Source organism: Salvelinus alpinus, chromosome 7 (assembly GCF_045679555.1).
Source record: "Salvelinus alpinus chromosome 7, SLU_Salpinus.1, whole genome shotgun sequence".
In the NCBI taxonomy this organism is placed as follows: Eukaryota; Metazoa; Chordata; class Actinopteri; order Salmoniformes; family Salmonidae; genus Salvelinus; species Salvelinus alpinus.
The window spans coordinates 21,713,737-21,738,389 of NC_092092.1; the positions used below are offsets into that span (position 1 = coordinate 21,713,737).

Sequence of the window (24,653 nt, forward strand, 5' to 3'; positions counted from 1 at the left end):
CTGTTTTTAATGAGAACAAATAAACATTTTGAACAGTCAATTTATTTGAACACACACTGACTCAATCACAGCCAGTCTCATCATAACACATTTGATTGTCGAGGACATGGTGATTTCTCCTCCCACTCTGAGGCTGCAGTACTCAGCACTTATACAGAATGTCCAAGACTCCCAAGTAGCAGGCCTTCTCTGAGACAAAACACTGGGAGGCGTGGCCAGGGTTGAACCGCATGTGGGTGGAGTACTCAAGTAGCAGCCCCTCCCCTCGCGCCGTGGAAATTTTAGATTTAATCACCGGCATCCCATAGTTTTCCTGCTTGGTGCTCATATGAAGTGTTAGCTGCTCCGGCAGCTCTGTTATGGCCGAGAGGTTTATAACAGAGTCTGCTCCAAAGTTGAGCACCACGAGGAAGGCCTTGTCCAGGCCGTCTATCTCCCTCAGAAAGGCAAAGACATCCGCGTCGCTCCAGATGTAGCACATCCAACCCCGATGGAGAGGCAGCTGGGCCTGTCGCAGGAGACTCAGGGCCCGGTACTGAGACAGAACTGACCCGCTGTCTTTCTGTTGAGCCTGGAGAGGGCATGGAGAATATAATAGAGAATTGATAGTATCAATCCGATGACAGTGAACTACTATACAGACAACCTCATAATACTGTTCTTTTCAGTCCCACCAGGTTTTCGTGATACTGTATTTGTGGGCAAAACTGCTTGATTTTGCTGCAGCGATTCTGACATTTTGCATGGTGATATGCAATGATTTTGTCCAATTTGTCGCGAAAATGCGCTGACGAGGGGAAAAGTTTGTTGCCGTATGGCTTGATTGAACCATACCATGCAGTAAATGTGCAATGATTGGTTGAAATTGCGAGGCCTCTTTTTGTACTGCGGTAATGGGTCATTTTTATGTGACAATATTGTGACGATTTGCCTGTTTAATGCAGAAATGGTGCAGTGATTGGTCAAATTAGCATGCCCTTTCATAATAGGGGTGGCAGGTAGCCTAGCGGTTAAGAGCATTGGGCTAGTAACTGAAAGTTTGCTGGTTCGAATCCCTGAGCCAACTAGGTAAAACATCTGTCTGTGCCCTTAAGGCACTTACCTCTAACTACTCCTGTAAGTCGCTCTGGATAAGAGCGTCTGCTAAATCAACGTTCCCAAACTCGGTCCCCCCCAGGTGCACGTTTTGGTTTTTGCCCTAGCGCTACACAGCTGATTCAAATCATCAAAGCTTGTTGAAGAGTTGGTTTTTTGAATGAGCTGTGTAAGAGCTAGGGCAAAAACCGAAAGCTGAGGCCCCAGGACCGACTTTGGGAAACCCTGTGCTAAATGACTAAAATATAAAACGTTAATATGCAGGGAATTGTTGATTTTGCACACAAAAAAATTGTGAACACGGAATCCTGGAGAGACTGTTGTTTCAATGTTACACTGCGCTCATAACTGTTTCACTCAGAAGTGTATCCCAGATCTCATCACTAAAAGAGGAGTGTACTCTACCTCCACATTAACTGTTGTGTGGTGTGGGTGCAAAGGCAGCCAGGTATGATTGGCATCACTGAAACCAGCATTCGACCCATCACTCCACTGCATGGGGGACCTCTGAGGGTCACGACTGGCATTCTACAGTATGGAACAGGCACATGTGTCAGCATTATAGTCCTGGATGTTGACTGTTGTACAAGCAGGCCCAGAACAGGTTGATCACTGATCCTACTGTAGACCAAGGGCTTGTTCAATACAATGCAATGTTACAGAATGTTCAGCCATGAAATTTCTATCAACGTTCAAAACATTTTACTTAAGTGAATGCATTCCAGGTTCGGTACACTTACAGGGTTAAACTTTCCAAAGGGGTCCTGGATCTCGTCAATGGTCACATTGATGTTCACCATGCCTATCTCCTCTCCATAGTAAGTGGTGGGTGTGCCGGGCAAGGTGAGCAGTAGCATGTTGATCACTTTAATGTACTCCTGGCCAACACTGGAGGAGATACGAGGTTTATCGTGGTTCCCAACCTAAAGACAACGGAGCCATTCCTCAGGGGGAAATGCTGTTTTTGATGTGCAATTCTTATCAATACAGCTTTATATCTGCTATCTCAATGTTAAACTGCATTTTTACATGTCTGATGTTGACAAGTTCTGTTTTTCTAACCACTTACCACCCAGTTTGGCCATTTCCCCACTGGCATGTTGGCCATCCACAGATTGACCAGGCCTTGAGCCCCAGTTCCAGTCAGATTAGTTGGCAGGTCCATCAGATAGAAGTTGAAAGGGAAGTCGCTCTCTTTAACATAGGGTGTCCCATAGTACATCATGGTCTTGTCAGTCTCCTCATAGTCATAGGACTCAGCTACCATAAACCTGTTGGAAGTTAGGACAATACAAATTGAAATATACCACTTACTTCAAGGTGAGTCAGAATATGAAAAATCTGTAGCACTTGATATTAAGTTTCCATTATACCTAGGTAGTACGATGTACAACATGTTTATAACAATGTTATTACTGGAGTAATAACAGCAGTATTACACATGTATAAAGCATTACTGACAAATTATGGAAGGTGAAATGGATAGTGGGATACCTATATCGGCCTGGCTCTCTACTGTAGACGTCCATTTCTCCCCTCCAGGCCTGCAGGATATCATGCAGCCCTAACTGGGTGGTGGTGTAGTCATGGTGGAGCTCAAACTCTGTGTCAATTGTATCCTGAAAGGGGTAATAGAGGGGAGGAAAGAAGAGAACCAGGGCCAGAGAAGGCGGGAGAGATGGTATCAGTGGAGGTTACTTCCTGCACAATTCTTCTCTAGTTACTGTGCTACCGCTGAGGCTTGGTGTAATTGTGCCGAATGAGGAAAATAATGTTGACTCTCAAATCCAGAGAAATATGCTCCTATTAATCCCTTCCCTGTGAGAACGTAGCCTATCAGAAAGCCTGGCCTCTCGTTCTCTCCAGGGGAAAGTTCATTCCCCTATGCTGAACAATCTGGTAGCCCGTTATAGTATGCCCATGCTATTACTCTGTGATGAAGTAACTAATTCACAAGAGTGATCAGGGGGGAAATCTGGTACAGCCTACCCCACGATCAGAGAGGTATATGGGCTGAAATGAGGAGGCTTACAGGATCTTGTTGTGGGTCCACTTGGGGCTCATCCCTCAGATGCTTGGCCTCTAGGATGTGCTTCACAGCATCCATACGGAACCCATCCACTCCCTTCTCCAGCCAGAAACGAACGATCTCCTGAAGAGAGAGATGAACGGAAGCAGTTATACAGCGCCTATGGCTTTTAAAATCACATAGAACATCTGCAGGGTGAAAAAAGCAGGGCTCTGTTTTTTTTCACAATTCCTGACATTTAATTCCAGTAAAAATTCCCTGTCTTAGGTCAGTTAAAATAAAATGGTGATCCTAAGAATGTGAAATGTCAGAATAATAGTAGAGAGAATGATTTATTTCAGCTTTTATTTCTTTCATCACATTCCCAGTGGGTCAGAAGTTTACATACACTCGATTAGTATTTGCTAGCATTGCCTTTAAATTGTTTAACTTGGGTCAAACGTTTTGGGTAGCCTTCCACAAGCTTCCCACAATAAGTTGGGTGAATTTTGGCCCATTCCTCCTGACAGAGCTGGTGTAACTGAGTCAGGTTTGTAGGCCTCCTTGCTTGCACATGCTTTTTCAGTTCTGCCAACAAATGTTCTATAGGATTGAGGTCAGGGCTTTGTGATGGCCACTCCAATACCTTGACTTTGTTGTCCTTAAGCCATTTTGCCACAACTTTGGAAGTATGCTTGGGGTCATTGTCCATTTGGAAGAACCATTTGCGGCCAAGCTTTAACTTCCTGACTGATGTCTTGCTTCAATATATCCACATAATTTTCCTCCCTCTTGATGCCATCTATTTTGTGAAGTGCACCAGTCCCTCCTGCAGCAAAGCAACCCCACAACATGATTCTGCCACCCCCGTACTTCACGGTTGGGATGGTGTTCTTCGGCTTGCAAGCGTCCCCCTTTTTCCTCCAAAAATAACAATGGTCATTATGGCCAAACGGTTCAATTTTTGTTTCATCAGACCAGAGAACATTTCTACAAAAAGTATGATCTTTGTCCCCATGTACAGTTACAAACCATAGTCTGGCTTTTTTATGCCAGTTTTGGAGCAGTGGCTTCTTCCTTGCTGAGCGGCCTTTCAGGTTATGTCGATATAGGACTCGTTTTACTGTGGATATACAGTGGGGAGAACAAGTATTTGATACACTGCCGATTTTGCAGGTTTCCCTACTTACAAAGCATGTAGAGGTCTGTAATTTTTATCATAGGTACACTTCAACTGTGAGAGACGGAATCTAAAACAAAAATCCAGAAAATCACATTGTATGATTTTTAAGTAATTAATTTGCATTATATTGCATGACATAAGTATTTGATCACCTACCAACCAGTAAGAATTACGGCTCTCACAGACCTGTTAGTTTTTCTTTAAGAAGCCCTCCTGTTCTCCACTCATTACCTGTATTAACTGCACCTGTTTGAACTCGTTACCTGTATAAAAGACACCTGTCCACACACTCAATCAAACAGACTCCAACCTCTCCACAATGGCCAAGACCAGAGAGCTGTGTAAGGACATCAGGGATAGAATTGTAGACCTGCACAAGGCTGGGATGGGCTACAGGACAATAGGCAAGCAGCTTGGTGAGAAGGCAACAACTGTTGGCGCAATTATTAGAAAATGGAAGAAGTTCAAGATGACGGTCAATCACCCTCGGTCTGGGGCTCCATGCAAGATCTCACCTCGTGGGGCATCAATGATCATGAGGAAGGTGAGGGATCAGCCCAGAACTACACGGCAGGACCTGGTCAATGACCTGAAGAGAGCTGGGACCACAGTCTCAAAGAAAACCATTAGTAACACACTACGCCGTCATGGATTAAAATCCTGCAGCGCACGCAAGGTCTCCTGCCCAAGCCAGCTCATGTCCAGGCCCGTCTGAAGTTTGCCAATGACCATCTGGATGATTCAGAGGAGGAATGGGAGAAGGTCATGTGGTCTGATGAGACAAAAATAGAGCTTTTTGGTCTAAACTCCACTCGCCGTGTTTGGAAGAAGAAGAAGGAGGAGTACAACCCCAAGAACACCATCCCAACCGTGAAGCATGGAGGTGGAAACATCATTCTTTGGGGATGCTTTTCTGCAAAGGGGACAGGACGACTGCACCGTATTGAGGGGAGGATGGATGGGGCCATGTATCGCGAGATCTTGGCCAACAACCTCCTTCCCTCAGTAAGAGCATTGAAGATGGGTCGTGGCTGGGTCTTCCAGCATGACAACGACCCGAAACACACAGCCAGGGCAACTAAGGAGTGGCTCCGTAAGAAGCATCTCAAGGTCCTGGAGTGGCCTAGCCAGTCTCCAGACCTGAACCCAATAGAACATCTTTGGAGGGAGCTGAAAGTCCGTATTGCCCAGTGACATCCCCGAAACCTGAAGGATCTGGAGAAGGTCTGTATGGAGGAGTGGGCCAAAATCCCTGCTGCAGTGTGTGCAAACCTGGTCAAGAACTACAGGAAACGTATGATCTCTGTAATTGCAAACAAAGGATTCTGTACCAAATATTAAGTTCTGCTTTTCTGATGTATCAAATACTTATGTCATGCAATAAAATGCAAATTAATTACTTAAAAATCATACAATGTGATTTTCTGGATTTTTGTTTTAGATTCCGTCTCTCACAGTTGAAGTGTACCTATGATAAAAATTACAGACCTCTACATGCTTTGTAAGTAGGAAAACCTGCAAAATCGGCAGTGTATCAAATACTTGTTCTCCCCACTGTAGATACTTTTGTACCTATTTCCTCCAGCATCTTCACAAGGTCCTTTGCTGTTGTTCTGGGATTGATTTGCACTTTTTGCACCAAAGTACATTAATCTCTTAGAGACAGAACGCATCTCCTTCCTGAGCGGTATGACGGCTGCGTGGGTGCATGGTGTTTATACTATTGTTTGTACAGATGAACGTGATACCTTCAGGCGTTTGGATATTGCTCCCAAGGATGAACCAGACAATTTTTCTTCTGAGGTCTTGGCTGATTTCTTTTGATTTTCCAATGATGTCAAGCATTGAGTGTGAAGGAAGGCCTTGAAATACCTTCAATTGACTCAAATTATGTCAATTAGCCTATCAGAAGCTTCTAAAGCCATGACATCATTTTCTGGAATTTTCCAAGCTGTTTAAAGGCACAGTCAACTTAGTGTATGTAAACTTCTGACCCACTGGAATTGTGATACAGTGAATTATAAGTGAAATAATCTGTCTGTAAACAATTGTTGGAAAAATTACTTGTGTCATGCACAAAGTAGATGTCCTAACCGACTTGCCAAAACTATAGTTTGTTAACAAAAAATGTGTGGAGTGGTTGAAAAACGAGTTTTAATGACTCCGACATAAGTGTATGTAAATTTCCGACTTCAACTGTATATACTGAACGAAAAATATAAATGCAACATGTAAAGTGTTGTTCCCATGTTTCATGAGTTGAAATAAAACACTGCAGAAATTGTGCATACTCACAGAAAGCTTACAGCCCTGTTCATGAGAATTTGTCCTTTTCCAAGATAATCCATCCACCTGACAGGTGTGGCATATGAAGAAGCTGATTAAACAGCATGATCATTACACTTGTGCACCTTGTGCTGGGACAATAAAAGGTCACTAAAATGTGCAGTTTTGTCACAACACAATGCCACAGATGTCTCAAGTTTTGAGGAAGCATGCAATTGGCATGCTGACTGCAGGAATGTCCACCAGAGCTGTTGCCAGAGAATTTAATATTCATTTCTATACCATAAGCCGCCTCTCCAATACCGTTTTAGAGAATTTAGCAGTATGTCCAACCAGCCTCACGAATGCAGACCACATACAACCACACTAGCCCAAGACCTCCACATCTGGCATCTTCACCTGCTGGATCATCTGAGACCAGTCGCCCAGACAGCTGATGAAACTGTGGGTTTGCACAACCAAAGAATTTCTGCACAAACTTTCAGAAACCGTCTCAGGGAAGCTCATCTGCATGCTCATCGTCCTTACCAGGGTCTTAACCTGACTGCAGTTCTGCATCGTAACCAACTTCAGTGGGCAAATGCTCACCTTCTATGGCCACTGGCACGCTGGATTAGTGTGCTCTTCACATATTAATTCCGGTTTCAACTGTACCGGGCAAATGGGAGACAGCATGTATGGCGTTTATTTCAATTGACTAATTTCCATATATGAACTGTAACTCTGTAAAAATCTTTGAAATTGTTGCATGTTGCGTTTATGTTTTTGTTCAGTGTACATATGATAGTTATTTCAACATGAATGTATTGATTGTAACTCAAGTCATGTCCAGTATAATGTCTGCTTGTTCTCATAACTAAGGTCCACAGATGTCATTTGACACACCTAGTCACTCATCAATAGATAAAACACAGGCATCCACTGGTTACACATGGTCCGTGTCCTGCACTTTGGGCTCTCTGACTCTGTCTCCAGTTGTAAAAACCATAGTAACTACTCAGAGATAATGAGTAACCTGGCCACTAAAACAGAGGATAAAACATAAATCAATAACCACAGCAACTGTAGCAACACATTGGTAAAGGCTGCTGAGATCCCACTGTTTTTTACTTGCATAGGAGATGGCCTGGATTATTTTCTCTCAGGTAAGCCTTACTATGCCAGCTAACTGAGTATAAAGGCTTCTCTGTGACATGAGTGGGACACCAGACTCCCTCTTACCTCGGCCTAGGTAGACTCACGTGAGAACAGACTAGAGGGGGTGAATGGGGCTGAAAACAACTCCTCTCTCTTCCTCATTCACACAGCACGTCAATCATCACCTAAAACAGGGCTAAGCCACTCTCACTCTCATTCATCACTCAGCCCTCCCCTCTCTCTCTCTTTACCATTCCTGGGAAACTGGGTCTTATAGCTAGGGAATAAATCATGTATATAGCATGATAAATGTATAATTATTTGATTAAAGAGATTATTTTGTATACTTTTTTGCCAGTAGTTCTGAAAGTAGCGCTCATGAGCCAAAAGTGGTCCCTGAAAATGGCGTACTACGTCACATATGTGCAGATACGTGCACCATGTCATTGCTCTCGCTCTGCTGTTTGTATCTTGCTAGCTGTCACTTAAATGGCAAGGGGCTGAAGCTCATTGTCTACAACTGTAATTGTTTGGGTTCTAGGGCTGGCCCACGTGGGGGGAAATGTAGGGAAAATGGCGCAGCACAGCTTCCAAAAAACTTGTCGCTTTCAAACTAGGGATTTTGTGGTTAATTGAGGTAACACAGTAATTCTGCTCATAGATGATGCATGTATGAACTACACAGACACATCCAGCCCAAAGCGAGAGGTTTCAAAAATACTTACTAGTCGCCAAAGTTCGGAACAGGTCTTTAAATCGGCCACATATTGTGTGTGTGCATGAGCAATATCTTACAGTCATCTCTCTCCGAACATGTGGGTTGCGGAAGTTGAGGTCGGGTTGCTCCTTGAGGAACTGGTGGTAGTAACACTGCTGCCTCTCCTCAACATACGTCCAGGAGGAGTTCCCAAACACACTCACCTGGGTCGAACACACACACACACACACAGGGGAGTACAGTTATTTGGTTAATACTCTGGTCTGGTCATCCCTCTACAAATAGAACTTAAATTATAATAATCAATGACAGAGTGAAAATGATCCTCACCCAGTTGTTGGGGGCGTGGGTAGTATTGCAGTTGGCCCAGATATAGTAGTCTTTGTACTGTGCATGTCCACTACTGCTGAGGTTGAACCACTGGTGCGTGTCACTGGTATGGTTAGGGATAAAATCCATGATCAACTTCAACCCTGGGGGAAGAGAGGTCAAAGGTGACACTTAGGAGAGCGGTGGAAAATAAGTGAGGAATTGTACTACTACTACAGTTATTAAAATATACATATTTTGTACAAATTGCTCACCTTTGTCATGCATGGCAGCGAGGAGTTCATCAAAGTCTTGCATGGAGCCAAAGAGTGGATCGATGTCTCTAAAGTCTTCCACATCATAGCCAAAGTCCTTCATGGGAGACTTGTAGAACGGACTGATCCAGATGGCCTTGATGTTCAGGTACTGAAAGTGATCCAGTTTATCCAAGATGCCTGAACATACGGTGCAGCAACGTTAATCAACAGTGGCTAAACTAAATGACCGTGCATGAACCTTAGAACTCTGACACACGTAATCCTCAGCTTTCTGAAATTTGACACTACACAGGGTGATTCTAAATAATGTTAGTGTATGAAATAAATGTATCTGATTGTGACCCATCTTATCTATATAGTTATTGTGCAATATTCAAGGTTGGGCTTGAACCATTAACTCTCCGGCTAAGGGGGAAAGCCAAATTCTTATTTACAATGACGGCCTACGCCGGCCAAACCCGGACAACGCTAGGCCAATTGTGCGCCGCCCTATGAGACTCCCAATCACGGCCGGTTGTTATACAGCCTGGATTCGAACCAGGGTGTCTGGTGACACCTCTAGCACTGAGATGCAGTGCCTTAGACCACTGCGCCACTCAGGAGCCCAATATCTACTGTACCATAAAGGACCAGATCTCTTAGCTGGAGCTGTGGTAGTTCTAATAGAGGAAGGCTACAGTAAGAGTATTGGGCCTGTAACGGGTTTGTTGCTCAGGATGTTATGTATCCTTGATTACGGGAAATATGAGGGGATGTTTGGAGACTGATGTTAATGACCACCTAATGTAAGCCTATAAAACAAGTGATGCGTAAAACAAGTGCAATTCAAAGCAGGAACAACAATCCCCTGACTTCAATACCCGGCGGTAATGACTCCATGAAAGCACTCATTATGCTCTTAAATAGACTCATCAAATATAATGGTATAGCCATAGGCCTACTAATATGCACCATAATTCATAGGAGTTGGATAGTGCTCACCGTGCTACCCAAAGTTTTATGAATTAGGAATGAATACGAACACCAAGTAGGCTACAAGAAAATAGGCTACTCTGAAGAATTTGAATATACTACCTTTGAGGTCTCCGATACCATCGCTGTCTGAGTCCTTGAAGGAACGTGGGTATATTTGGTACACAGGAGAGGACTGCCACCAGCTGAGGCAACGGGGCGATATAACGATCACCGTGATGGTCAGTGCGACCAGCGCCAAGGTGCACACAATGGTCAGCCAGAACAGGATCTCCCGGGGCAGTCGGTAGCGAGCTTGGACTGAATATAAAAGCAGGACCTCTTTAGGCATGCCCGCGTAAGGTTTGATTTGGGTATAAGTATCCTCCTCTTTGCCCGGGGACATCCTGACCGTCGAAGTCCTGTTTTCTTCGTCTCCACCAACAGCATCCTCTGCCTCGTCATCCTCATGGAAGCCCGTGTTTCGGATGCACTCCCCCAGTTCCATACGGCTGCCGTTGGTTGTACCGGAGCTCATGTCTAGGAACATGTGCCTGTCTACTTCTAAATCCTTTGTTGAGAGCAACTGACTCCTTGTAATCATTCGTTCAAACAACACTCTATAAAAGGTAGCACTAGTCACAGGGTCCATAGTACAACCCCCACGGAATGTGGGAAATTGGAGAGTTGTAAACGTGTGGTCAGAGATTATCCTCTTGCTGTATTTGTTGGTTTGAATGCAATGAGCTTGAATACATCGAGTTAACGTTAAGACTGAATGCAGCCACATTTCCCTAGAATCAGAAGATTAGAATTGTGAGTGATACATCTTTAGATTATGATTTATGTGCAATTTCTTCTGGCACAACTACTATAAACACTATGACAAAACAGATGTCATTCATATAAAGTCACCATCTTATCAGTTTGATAACAGAACAACCCAATATCCCAACTCTACATTGTGTGTGTATGTGTGTGTGTGTGTGTGTATATACACCCATGCAGGACTGAAAGATAACACACAGAGCATAGTAATTTCATCTAAATGTATCCATCCTTTATTGAAGATTATGCTCACGGTATGGTCTGAAACATCACAATGTTATATTGGGAACTATCAGGAGGTATGGTTTAAACCCACGATTGACCCCTGAACCCCTCTTCACTCAGGTGACCATGCAGAGGGGGCGGGGCAAACCCTGCCACACATCATAACCGCATACCATTCTCAAATACAGCACCTCTCATGTTAAAGGCTAAAATCAGGAATAAATAAAATGTGGAAATGATCACCATTCTATATGTCAATACTTGTAGATACACAAAAAAAGATAAAAGGAAAATCAGGATGAATAACATGGGCACTAAATCACCAAGTTCATTTCCAGCCCCCAAAACATCACAAACATTCTTATTTTTCAATCATTACAGTTAGTAATAGGGGGCGGGGCCAGCACATTGCTCCAGTTAGGGAGGAAGATGAGAATAAAGATCGTATTAATATAACCCCACGTGGGACTCTATAGCCTATATATTCCAATGAAAACTAAATGCCAGGGTAAGTTCTGTCATCAAATAACCAGGGGGAGGAAAGCATCTGTAGCCTCCGCTCAGCCTGTGCAGGGTAGTGTGAAGGTGAATTACATTCAAAGCAGCCCCACACCCTCTTAACCCAGTGTCTACTATAGCTTAAACATACCCATTAACCAGGACCCCCACCCCACCCGTCTGACCCCCATCCCACACCACGCATTCCTCCAACACAAAACATGCACAGCTAAAAAAATCTTAAACCCCCCCCAATTTTTTACATTTATTATCTCATGAAAATCAATATTGCAAAAATAGAACCACACCCAACATTCAAGTACCTAAGTCACATGGCACCAAGGCTTGTGTACCAGATCATAGCCAAGCCAGAAACCTGGGCCGAGAGCCACCTCACCGGCACACTAAATCATGCTTGACTTCTCCTTTTAACACATTTAATCAGTTTCATTTTTTCATACAAGCAATTTCTATTGAAATTTAGAGAACGCAATGGAACAACCATATTACACTATTAACACGGCATTTGAAAAATAAACTAAAAGGTGAACGTCATCATTGCCTAGAAATTTGAAATTGCTAAACGAAAAAAGAACACACTTAATAATATTATCCGAGAAAAATCTAATAAAAGGCAAGTTGTTGCAAGAGTCCGTTTCTGCATTTTAAGGAGAGGGTGAGGAAAGACAGAACATAGGATAATCTAAAGAGAGAGAAGTGCAAGGAGAAATGAGTAGTGAGGCTTTGTTGGGCAGTTAGAATCCCTTTAGCCCAAAAACCCAGAGTCCTTGGGCGGCTGGTTTGTACACACCCCCACACACACGTAGATCTCCTCACGTGTCAATCAAGATCTCTGCTTGACTCCTAAAGTCAACAAACCAGCAACTTCCTCATCTTTACACACACACAGTAGGCCACATCTGACACGTTTTTTAAAAGTTTTTTTTTTACATAAATCAAAAATATATGGATTTGATATATATTTTAAATTTTTCTTGATCAACAGCAGGCTAGAAAGCTTATGGAAGTGAAATGGTTGAAGTTTAGGCAGTGTCTGTCAATGCAAACATTAGCTGGGTCTCCGTTGTTTTTCTGTTGTTGGTTGGAGAGAAAAGGTGAGGGGAAAAGGTGCAAAAAGCGGTCAGTCTCCAAACCCTTCCACACAAGTAATGCCATAGAATGCAGCCAGTCACTCCTATCCTGTCCACACATTTGGGTTTGTCTATCTGAAATCCCAGTAGCAATGTCCAGCCAGGCAGCCACAGGCAAGTGAGTCCCTGACCCAGTGGTGGTCCTCTGTAGGGCCCCTTGTGTCTGGAAGCAGGGACTTGGGGCCTGGTCAGTTAACAGCTAGCTCCTCCATCCTCAGCGATGGGGAAAAAGGCACCCCAGACTGCACAGGGATGGGCCACAAAATGTCCCAACTACGGCCCTCGTGTCTCTTCATCAGCACAAAAAGAAAAACCACAAAAAAGCTATAAAAAGGAAAAAAAACAACAAGTCTTAATTTGTCTAGTATATATATTTTGTATACATCGTTTATACTACCATCGCAGTCTTTCTTTCCCCCCTTTTTTAACATTAGAAAAAATAAGAAACCTGCACACTACTCTTGCTAGTATCGCTGCTCTTTATTAAGCTTTACGTATCGGCCTCAAGGCCTTCAACAAAGCTCTAACGTGTGCGGGTTTCTTCTTTTTTCTCATGTTATTCCATTGTTAGCATGCACCTGCAGCAAAGACAGCTCAGATGTACGAGTGCTTTTTAAACACCCTTTTTTAATCAAAAATGTTTTGCAATCCTTTGTGTTGTGTGTTAACTGATTTTTTGTGTGATTTTTTAAAATCGTCGTTTATGGTCCAACCGATCTCTTGGTATCGTAGGAAAAATAAAAAGGAATAAAGTGAGCAAAGATGTCTTGTGTATAAAGGAGTCCCGTTGTAGGAACAGGCAGTTCTGATGGCCAGTTACCAGGGGTCCTCAAGGTCTGCTCCAGTCTGTGGGACGGCAAGAGAGAGAGAGATGGAGTAGAGGAGAGGCAAAGTGAAAGAAGAGAAAATACATTGTTAGAAACAGCATGACAAGTAAATCCATAATACCTAATGACAGACTCCTCATCATAGACAGTCCTGGCTTGTTTACGTCACACCAATCCAAAATGGCCCCCTACACAACAAAACCAACTCCACTCCAAGGAGACAAGCAGGGATCGCTCCCCAGATCTCAGAGATGAGCACCTCTCCTGAAGTGCTCGACAATCACATCTGGTACATCCCCAAAGGAGGCAGCCTATAAAACAAGTCAGATTAAGAATGTGCCAATTTGAACACTTTACCTGAAGGCGACACTACTGAGCAAAGAGTTAAGGGTAAAGGGGGCATGAGTACTGTAGGAATGTATTTGTATGTGTGAACTTACCAAATGATACAGGAGGGCTGCATTAATCAGAGTGAACACACAGTTAGATCTACAAGTATGCACCAGCTAACCCTCAGTGTCTATCAAGAGTGTGTAAAGTATGAGATTATCTGAGGACATGCGCACACTTGTTTTGAATGTGTGTGCCTCCATATAAAAGTGTGTGTGTAGACGTCTTGCTACGTTACACAGACAAGTCTTAAGTTGTTTTCTATGATGTCAGTATCAGAGAAAGAAGCAGGGGCAACAAGGAAGAGAGGGAGAGCAGGTGTGTGTGTGTATAAGATTTAAACAGACACACAAACACCCATTCTTTGCTAAGGGCGCGCAAAGACCGCAAGCTCTCTTTACACAAGACAAACCAAGACACCACAAGATATCACAGGAGAGTCAAAGGGCCAATCCCATGCACCTAGTACAGCACACTATCCAACAGGATACACACAGAAACACACACGGTCTGGAGGGTCCCGTTTCAGAACCCAAACCCTGGATCAGTTGTCATAACTCCAACACACACGCAAATCAATAGTTATGTATCCAGTTCATGTCCTCACACAGGCATCCCCATCATAGACTTCAGCCCACACAAGGCCCTAGGGGTCTCAGTGTGCCAGAATACATACGGTCAGACTGTTATACAGCAAGGCCACAGCATGTCATGCACCTTCCCCACCACCATGCAGCTGCTCTATATCAACCAAACCATCAGAGGACATGACATCATCATCATCATGAGTCAAACATCTGCACACAGCACAGCCAGTAGCATTTTGGCAGCTGGACAGAATCTACTAGTCATGCATAAGATAATGGGTTATAGATGTTAGGTGTTATTGATGGGACTGGGTGTCATCCATGGAGAGGACTGCTACTGTGTGTTAGTATCACAGCATTGCATGCATGTGGGAATGATTATATGAAGAGGTTTGGGTTTGGAAATGGGTGGAACAGATTCCCATAGAAATAGATGGTTCTTATGAGTTTCTGGATGTAGAATAATGTTGCCCCTAAATCACACCTGCAGGGTTGTTTTTTCCTAGCCACTGTGCTTCTGCCTCTGCACTGCTTGCTGTTTGGGCATCTATCAACAATAACTGATGATGTAAAAAGGGCTATATAAAATACATTTGATTGATTGATTCTCAGTCTGTGTAGGGACAACTTCATCTTAGACTGTATAAAGACATAAGCAGAAGGAAAAAAACCTGTCCCCGACGTGTCTTGCTTTCGTTGACTGTCCCATTTCTGCCCTGCTGGTTCTAATCTACAGAATATGTTATTATTTGGCCACAACAATCGGGCCACAACTGTAATACCTTTATCATGTTTGAAGAAAACATCATTCCACATTTTAGCAAATAAACACCAGTCTCTAATAAAAGCCGGTGGTTGAAGCAAATAAATGACAAATACAATTTGATTTGATTTAAATGCTGGGCGTTGAAAGGAAGTTTGACGCTTACATTGTATAAGGTTAGTCTATATTGTGCTAGAAAAATGGTGCAACACTATTTAAAATAATATTATGAAAACAAACGTGTTTTCCAAATTTCAGTACCAGCATACGTCTAGAATGATGGGCTGTGCCCATAGAAATAGTGATCATTCTAGTTCTGTGGCTGTGACATCCCCGAGCTCCAGAATGGATACGTCTTTTGTGTGTAGCTTGTGCTCTATGAATACATTTTTCTATTAAAGACTGCTAGACAACAAAATAATGTCAGTGACAGAGCAAAAGGAGTCAAAAGTGGAGTATCCAGCAGGGCTAGGCCGAGTGTAGGGCTAAGTCTGATGAGAGGGGAAAACATACTGTAAGAAAGACAGGGGTATGAAAGAGGTTCAAATATGTATATAGACATATATTAGTGGAATATGTGTTCTAGAATACATTTGAGAAAAGAGCATCCTGATACTCACCCCATCCACTTCCCTGTGTGGGTTCAGCCGGTTGTACACTACTTCGATAACACTGCGTCTGAGTGGTGAACACACACACACACAGTGAGAGAAGTAAACACACCCTCTAGAAGTCAAGAAGTAATTCACACGAATGACAGGTTTAGGACTAACCTAGCAAATCCACCTAGTGCAATCAAATCAATCCCTCTTACTCCTTGACATGGCCCATACGTTCATTCTCTAACTTTTTATTTTTTTTACTAAACCATTTACCCAAGGATGACATTTACACAGGAGCTATTCACCATGTGAGTCTAATGACTGTGTGTGATTACAGGGAAGGCAGAGAGACTTGAGTAAAGTGAGGGGCTCTTACTTGCTGGCGAGGCCTCCCCCTGGTGGCAGGTTGGGGATGCTCTCTGAGGACAGATTCCTCATGACCGTCACCAGGTCGGGAATACCCTCCTCTCCTGCCTTCTCTATGATCTCTGAGACAGAGACAGAGACAGAGAGACAGACAGACAGGAGGGAGTTTGAGAGATATAAGAGGGGGGTGATAATTGTTGGGATTCATTTAAGATTGCTACAAAAAACCACAACTGCTGTGAGACGAGTGAGTTTGAGAATGTTTAGTGTGTGTGTGTGTGTGCATGAGACAAGGAACAAAGGTCAGAGAGAGAGAGAGAGTGAGTGAGAGGGGGAGGCAGACAAGAGGAGAGAAGAGACGGGAGAAGGAAACCCTTGCCGCCCAGTTGGACTGGTTAGGCCAGGTGCCAGTTAGATGTTCCGCCAGAGCATTCCTCTCTGGAGCAGAGCATTCCTCTCTGCTTGGCAGCAGCTCCCGCCTGTGCTTCCAGCCAAACAGCGCTCCGGGCCAACTCCAGGGAAAAGAGTTTACATAACCCCTGAAGACTTTAGAAAACTCTCGCCTGCTTGCCAGAGTATGTCAAATGTCCAAAAGACAGCCGAAAAAGAGGATAAGAGAGAAACAGAGTTGGTAGGGTCATTTGTCAAGACTGCAAGAGAGAGAGGGAGAGAGACAGACGGAGAGACAGACGGAGAGTATTCTAAAACGGGGTGAAGAGAAGTATGATGGAGACAGGAAGAGGGATACTGTTGGAAGAAAAGCAGTGAGTGAAGGAGAGGAAGAGAGGGAATGTGGAGTGGGAAAGGGGGTCAGGACATTAACGTGCTTCAGTGGGAGTTGATAGGTGTTCGCTTGAGCTCCAGCTGGCCTAAGTCAGCCAGCCAGTCAGTCAGTCTACCTGGCTGTGTCTCGGACTAGGCGGGTTGAGGTTTATTAAGTGTGTGTGATGGATTGGAGGCAGTGTTGTGTTTGAGACCACCTAAAGCGAGACCGATTCAAAACCAAGACCAGAGAAAATCGAGTCCGAGTCAAGACCGAGAGGGGGACAATGGGTCCGAGACCGAGTCGAGACCGAGACCAGAAAGATGCGAGTCCAATTCAAGACCATGATTGTAATTTTGTCAAATCACCACCATAATAATATTTCATAACATATGGATTCTTTAGACATTCAGAATAGTGAATAAAGGCAGGCTGAGGGCAAATAGAGCCAATCTACAAATTATTACTAAACCAAACACAGTAGGGAACAGTAGGCCTTCAGAGAAGGCCTAAGGATTTTGAAAAAAATTATTATAATAATATAACAATGATAATTATATTCTGATGAACTATGTTCTGATTTAATCTCTTCAGTTTTTGTTAGAAAGGAAAGGGTTAACACTGAAGAGAAAAAAAGATCCAATCAGGATTTTTCTTTGCTGGTTTCTGGGGAGACAAATCTAGCTAGCTAAGTCAGCCATAGGCAAAGCCATCAGAAGATAGATAAAGGTCCCACAGTTGACAGTGCATGTCAGAGCAAAAACCAAGCCACGAGGTCGAAGGAATTGTGCGAGAGCTCCGAGACAGGATTGTGTCGAGGCACAGATCTGAGGAAACAAAACATTTCTGCAGCATTTAAGGTCCCCAAGAACACAGTGGTCTCCATCATTCTTAAATGGAAGAAGTTGGGAACCACCAAGATTCTTCCTAGAGCTGACCGCCCGGCCAAACTGAGCCATCGGGGGAGTAGAGTATTGGTCAGGGAGGTGACCAAGAACCCGATGGTCACTCTGACAGAGCTCCAGAGTCCCTCTGTGGAGATGAGAACCTTCCAGAAGGACAACCATCTCTGCAGCACTCCACCAATCAGGTGGAGTTTAACAAAAGGCACCTAAAGGACTCTCAAACCATGAGAAACAAGATTCTCTGTTCTGATGAAACCAAGATGGAACTCTTTGGCCTGAATGCAAAGCGTCACATCTGGAAGAAACCTGGCACCCTCCCTACGGTGAAGCATGGTGGTGGCAGCATCACGCTGTGGGGATGTTTATCAGCAGCAGGGACAGGAAGACTAGTCAGGATTGAGGGAAAGATCAACGGAGCAAAGTACAGCGAGATCCTTGATGAAAACCTGCTCCAGAGCGCTCAGGACCTCAGACTGAGGCGAAGGTTCACCTTCCAACAGGACAACGACCCTAAGCACACAGCCAAGACAAGACAGGGGTGGCTTCAGGACAAGTCTCTGAATGTCATTGAGTGGCCCAGCCAGAGCCCAGACTTGAACCTGATCTAACATCGCTGGAGAGACCTGAAAATAGCTGTGCAGCGACACTCCCCATCCAACCTGACAGAGCTTGAGAGGATCTGCAGAGAATTATGGGAGAAACTCCCCAAATACAGGTGTGCCAAGCTTGTAGCGTGATACCCCAGAAGACTCAAGGCTGCTTCAACAAAGTACTGAGTAAAAGGCTCTGAACACTTGTGTAAATGTAATATTTCTAAAAACACGTTTTTGCTTTGGATTATTGGGTATTCTGTGTAGATTGATGACAAGAAAAACATTAAGCAATTTTAAGTCAAGGGGTCTGAATACTTTCAGAATGCACTGTATTCTAAGCCATTTAAGAAAATTCTATAGAAATATATCTTGGGAAAGCGGCCGTGCTTTTGGACAATTAATAGACACTCCAGTAAACAAAACCAAACATATGTCTTGTCCAGGACCGGAGTCTACACAGACCGGGGCGCTGTAGCCAATCAGAGCTACAGTAGGCCTTATAACAAACAAGCCATCATTCACTTTGAACTGGATTGTGTGGTTACAGGCAATTGCAACAGTGCGACTTTAGATCATTAGAACGCATTCGTCAAATGCCACAAAATACATATGAATGGATTTCTGCAAATACGTAAACACCACAGGAGTCCTCTTACACTTCGGAACTTTACAGTCCTATTGATCAAACAACCATGAAAAGGTAGGCTCTCTCTCCCTCAGTTATGCACCTCAACAACAACAAGATCAACAACTAATGCTAGCCAGAGCAAGATGAGCTAAAATCTAACAAAGAAACATTACATAAAACCTCTCAATCTTTTTCAGCTGTCAAACTTGCACTGATAAACAATGGGGAATTGTAGCCTCCTCGTCCTTCTGCAGCTTGCCTGCCAATGCATGCTTGTCCCAACCAAGCACCCAAGCTAACTGGCCAAACTTGGCAGGCTTGCTAGCGAGCTACAGTACCAGTCAAAAGTTTGGACACACTTACTCATTCAAGGGTTTTTCTTTACTTTGACTATTTTCTACATTGTAGAATAATAGTGAAGACATCAACACTATGAAAAAACACATGAAATCATGTAGTAACCAAAAAATTGTTAAACAAATCAAAGTATATGTTATATGAGATTATTCAAAGAAGCCACCCTTTGCCTTGATGACAGCTTTGCACACTCTTGGCATTCACTTTCAAGTATAACTTTTGTATGACTGAAGCCTTTAGTGAGAGGTCTAACGCTTTAATATTTAGTCATTTCTGCCCTCCGAATTCATATTCATTATATAAGTAGGCCCGTTTAATTTGGTCAGGATTGCCGTTCAAAATAAAATTGAATATTTCTTTCTCATAAACTGGGATATGACTGAAGAGCTAATCCGAGTGATTTTTCCAAACAAACAAACATGTATTTTCCTTTCCATTGTAGCAAGATCTTGTCTATTTTTGCAAACTTTCTATTAAAATGAAGTGAGATCATTTCTTTCTTTCGGGATATACCGGATATGTCCACGTCACCAGACCATTTTCCAATACGTATTATAAACTCAGCAAAAAAAGAAATGTCCTCTCACTGTCAAATGCGTTCATTTTCAGCAAACGTAACATGTGTAAATATTTATATGAACATAACAAGATTCAAAAACTGAGACATAAACGGAACAAGTTCCACAGACATGTGACTAACAGAAATGGAGTAATGTGTCCCTGAGCAAAGGGGGGGGTCAAAATCAAAAGTAACAGTCAGTATCTGGTGTGGCCACCAGCTGCATTAGGTACTGCAGTGCATCTCCTCCTCATGGACTGCACCAGATTTGCCAGTTCTTGCTGTGAGATGTTACCCCACTCTTCCACCGAGGCACCTGCAAGTTCCCGGACATTTCTGGGGGAATGGCCCTAGCCTTCACCCTCCGATCCAACAGGTCCCAGGCGTGCTCAATGGGATTGAGATCCGGGCTCTTCGCTGGCCATGGCAGAACACTGACATTCCTGTCTTGCAGGAAATCACGCACAGAACGAGCAGTATGGCTGGTGGCATTGTCATGCTGGAGGGTCATGTCAGGATGAGCCTGCAGGAAGGGTACCACATGAGGGAGGAGGATGTCTTCCCTGTAACGCACAGCGTTGAGATTGCCTGCAATGACAACAAGCTCAGTCCGATGATGCTGTGACACACCGCCCCAGACCATGACGGACCCTCCACCTCCAAATCGATCCCGCTCCAGAGTACAGGCCTCGGTGTAACACTCATTCCTTCAACGATAAACGCGAATCCGGCCATCACCCCTGGTGAGACGAAACCGCGACTAGTCAGTGAAGAGCACTTTTTGTCAGTCCTGTCTGGACCAGCGACAGTGGGTTTGTGCCTATAGGCGACGTTGTTGCCGGTTGTTACGAATCCCTTTGGCCCGACAGTCTGGGGGGGATGGTAATGGGACCCGTAACACAACTCACGCAAATTATAACAGTGACAAAGAAACGGTGAGAACGAAATAACACAGACAACTTAATTACCATCAAACACTCAGGGTTTATTTCTAAACACGCGGTAAAGGGGGGCAGGAAAAAGGGGCTGAGCTGGACCCAAGGAAAGAAATAATAAGTATTCAAAAATACCCCTAAGTTAGACTAGCGTACTTCACCAACAGCTAACTAACCAAAAATACAGTGGGTGGTCCACCCAGTTCTAACTAGTGTTTTTAACAAAGTTTACCTACGGGTAGTGTATGCCCATGGGCGAACTGTCTGGTTACCCCCTTTTCCCTCTATCAAAGAAACACTCAAACACCATAACAAAACCAATACTCACAGGTGGAGACAAAGTGACATGTAGTTGCTAATCCACACAATGGATCTACAGACATACTACACGGCAGGACCTGGTCAATGACCTGAAGAGAGCTGGGACCACAGTCTCAAAGAAAACCAATAGTAACACACTACGCCGTCATGGATTAAAATCCTGCAGTGCACGCAAGGTCCCTCTGCTCAAGCCAGCGCATGTCCAGGACCGTCTGAAGTTTGCCAATGACCATCTGGATTATCCAGAGGAGGAATGGGAGAAGGTCATGTGGTCTGATGAGACAAAAATTGAGTTTTTTGGTCTAAACTCCACTCGCCGTGTTTGGAGGAAGAAGAAGGATGAGTACAACCCCAAGAATACCATCCCAACCGTGAAGCATGGAGGTGGAAACATCATTCTTTGGGGATGCTTTTCTGCAAAGGGGACAGGACGACTGCACCGTATTGAGGGGAGGATGGATGGGGCCATGTATCGCGAGATCTTGGCCAACAACCTCCTTCCCTAAGTAAGAGCATTGAAGATGGGTCATGGCTGGGTCTTCCAGCATGACAACGACCCGAAACACACAGCCAGGGCAACTAAGGAGTGGCTCCGTAAGAAGCATCTCAAGGTCCCGGAGTGGCCTAGCCAGTCTCCAGACCTGAACCCAATAGAAAATCTTTGGAGGGAGCTGAAAGTCCGTATTGCCCAGCGACAGCCCCGAAACCTGAAGGATCTGGAGAAGGTCTGTATGGAGGAGTGGGCCAAAATCCCTGCTGCAGTGTGTACAAACCTGGTCAAGAACTACAGGAAACGTATGATCTCTGTAATTGCAAACAAAGGTTTCTGTACCAAATATTAAGTTCTGCTTTTCTGATGTATCAAATACTTATGTCATGCAATAAAATGCAAATTAATTACTTAAAAATCATACAATGTGATTTTCTGGATTTTTGTTTTAGATTCCGTCTCTCACAGTTGAAGTGTACCTATGATAAAAATTACAGACCTCTACATGCTTTGTAAGTAGGAAAACCTGCAAAATCGGCAGTGTATCAAATACTTGTTCTCCCCACTGTATGGCATTGACAGAGAGATTGAGCTCCAGAGAAAACAACTGACAGGGTTTTTAAACCAAGGGAAAGGGAATGTGATTGGGTAGGAGAAAAGGAGCAGGTGTCTTCTGATTAGCGACTGATTGATGACTGATTGGGGAATGATTATGGTCACCTGTGAGTAGGGGAGAAAAGAAATACACACAGGATACACACAGCATACTTGTATCCGTAACACCGGTGATGTCTGGTGAGGACCTGCCTTACAACAGGCCTACAAGCCCTCAGTCCAGCCTCTCTCAGCCTATTGCGGACAGTCTGAGCACTGATGGAGGGATTGTGCATTCCTGGTGTAACTCGGGCAGTTGTTGTTGCCATCCTGTACCTGTCCCGCAGGTGTGATGTTCGGATGTACCGATCCTGTGCAGGTGTTGTTGCACGTGGTCTGCCAATGTGAGGACGATCAGCTGTCCGTCCTGTCTCCCTGTAGCGCTGTCTTAGGCGTCTCACAGTACGGACATTGCAATTTATTGCCCTGGCCACATCTGCAGTCCTCATGCCTCCTTGCAGCATGCCTAAGGCATGTTCACGCAGATGAGCAGGGACCCTGGGTATCTTTCTTTTGGTGTTTTTCAGAGTCAGTAGAAAGGCCTCTTTAGTGTCCTAAGTTTTCATAACTGTGACCTTAATTGCCTACCGTCTGTAAACTGTTAGTGTCTTAACGACTGTTCCACAGGTGCATGTTAATTCATTGTTTATGGTTCATTGAACAAGCATGGGAAACAGTGTTAAACCCTTTACAATGAAGATCTGTGTAGTTATTTGGATTTTTACAAATTATCTTTGAAAGATAGGGCCCTGAAAGAGACATTTATTTTTTTGCTGAGTTTAGCACATATATCATAATTTGGTTGTAATCCAGAGGTTAGAAAAAGTATCTAGATGCTCTAAAAGAAAACATGAATCATCAGCGTACAATGACACCTTAGCATACCCATTGTTGTCTTAGTTAGCAATTGACTGGTAGATATCATAAGTTGAAACGTCTTTCCTACCTTACCGGCTACCGATGTCATTCTTCTGTGAGCTGCTCCATAAAATAACCAGCTGAGAACTGCACACTCTTGCTGTCTGCGTATGATATTCTGCTGAAACTAGGTTGTGTGTGCAGCGCGCATGTGAATATGTTTCGCGTGCTTTGCAATTGTGTAGGCTACTTTGTGCGTGATTTCTCTATTGTACTACATAATCGATAATGGACATAATCGAAGTCGTATACCTAAACTACACTATTTTGATACGCATCAGTAGGGATTAAGTAGTGAGTATAAGCAATGCCCACTGAAAAAAAAGTGGTTTATACCTCTACACCACTGGCCCTTTGTGTTTTACAAGAAGTGCACCCTCCTACATGAGTGCGCTGGTATTATGGTTGCTGTCCTTTCAGAATCACGACCTGTCACACACTGAAGGCCTATAGGTTCACCACTGTACTAACCTGTCACACACTGAAGACCTATAGGTTCACCACTGTACTAACCTGTCACACACTGAAGGCCTATAGGTTCACCACTGTACTAACCTGTCACACACTGAAGGCCTATAGGTTCACCACTGTACTAACCTGTCACACACTGAAGGCCTATAGGTTCACCACTGTACTAACCTGTCACACACTGAAGGCCTATAGGTTCACCACTGTACTAACCTGTCACACACTGAAGGCCTATAGGTTCACCACTGTACTAACCTGTCACACACTGAAGGCCTATAGGTTCACCACTGTACTAACCTGTCACACACTGAAAGTCCTATAGGTTCACCACTGTACTAACCTGTCACACACTGAAGGCCTATAGGTTCACCACTGTACTAACCTGTCACACACTGAAGGCCTATAGGTTCACCACTGTACTAACCTGTCACATACTGAAGGCCTATAGGTTCACCACTGTACTAACCTGTCACACACTGAAGGCCTATAGGTTCACCACTGTACTAACCTGTCACACACTGAAGGTCTATAGGTTCACCACTGTACTAACCTGTCACACACTGAAGGCCTATAGGTTCACCACTGTACTAACCTGTCACACACTGATGGCCTATAGGTTCACCACTGTACTAACCTGTCACACACACTGAAGACCTATAGGTTCACCACTGTACTAACCTGTCACACACTGAAGACCTATAGGTTCACCACTGTACTAACCTGTCACACACACTGAAGACCTATAGGTTCACCACTGTACTAACCTGTCACACACTGAAGACCTATAGGTTCACCACTGTACTAACCTGTCACACACTGAAGACCTATAGGTTCACCACTGTACTAACCTGTCACACACT

At 44.0% G+C, this 24,653-nt stretch overlaps 2 protein-coding genes across 7 annotated transcripts in view; both read right to left on the reverse strand.

The window, feature by feature from the left end:
• Positions 1-20: 20 nt before the first annotated feature.
• Positions 21-10,576, reverse strand: slc3a1 (solute carrier family 3 member 1). Its single transcript, XM_071409402.1, has 10 exons — positions 10,089-10,576; positions 9,012-9,191; positions 8,758-8,900; positions 8,505-8,630; positions 3,128-3,247; positions 2,590-2,714; positions 2,165-2,366; positions 1,836-2,018; positions 1,501-1,623; positions 21-571 (listed from the first exon to the last, which is right to left on the reverse strand). Exons 1-10 carry the CDS (start codon positions 10,567-10,569, stop codon positions 143-145), a joined length of 2,112 nt encoding a protein of 703 aa, XP_071265503.1. The 5' UTR covers positions 10,570-10,576; the 3' UTR covers positions 21-142.
• Positions 10,577-11,003: 427 nt separating this feature from the next.
• ppm1ba (protein phosphatase, Mg2+/Mn2+ dependent, 1Ba) overlaps positions 11,004-24,653 on the reverse strand; it is a 50,803-nt gene continuing 37,153 nt past the window's right edge. For 3 of the 6 annotated variants that reach the window (XM_071409397.1, XM_071409395.1, XM_071409396.1), the window contains 5 exons: positions 16,213-16,324; positions 15,855-15,912; positions 13,935-13,951; positions 13,616-13,805; positions 11,004-13,513 (listed from right to left, as the gene is read on the reverse strand). In XM_071409397.1, the coding sequence (XP_071265498.1) occupies positions 13,775-13,805; positions 13,935-13,951; positions 15,855-15,912; positions 16,213-16,324 (218 nt within the window). In that variant the 3' untranslated portion in view covers positions 11,004-13,513; positions 13,616-13,774. The remainder of the gene's footprint in view (positions 13,514-13,615; positions 13,806-13,934; positions 13,952-15,854; positions 15,913-16,212; positions 16,325-24,653) is intronic. The other 3 variants (XM_071409399.1, XM_071409398.1, XM_071409400.1) reach the window with 3 other exon arrangements.

Coding starts and splice junctions, on each gene's coding strand:
- slc3a1 (XM_071409402.1), bottom strand. CDS start 10,569: ATGATTACAAGGAGTCAGTTGCTCTCAACAAAGGATTTAGAAGTAGAC. Junction 3,248..8,504: donor ATGTTCGGAGAGAGATGACT/GTAAGATATTGC, acceptor CTCTCTCTTCAG/GAGATCGTTCGTTTCTGGCT. Junction 2,715..3,127: donor TGGACCCACAACAAGATCCT/GTAAGCCTCCTC, acceptor TACCCCTTTCAG/GATACAATTGACACAGAGTT.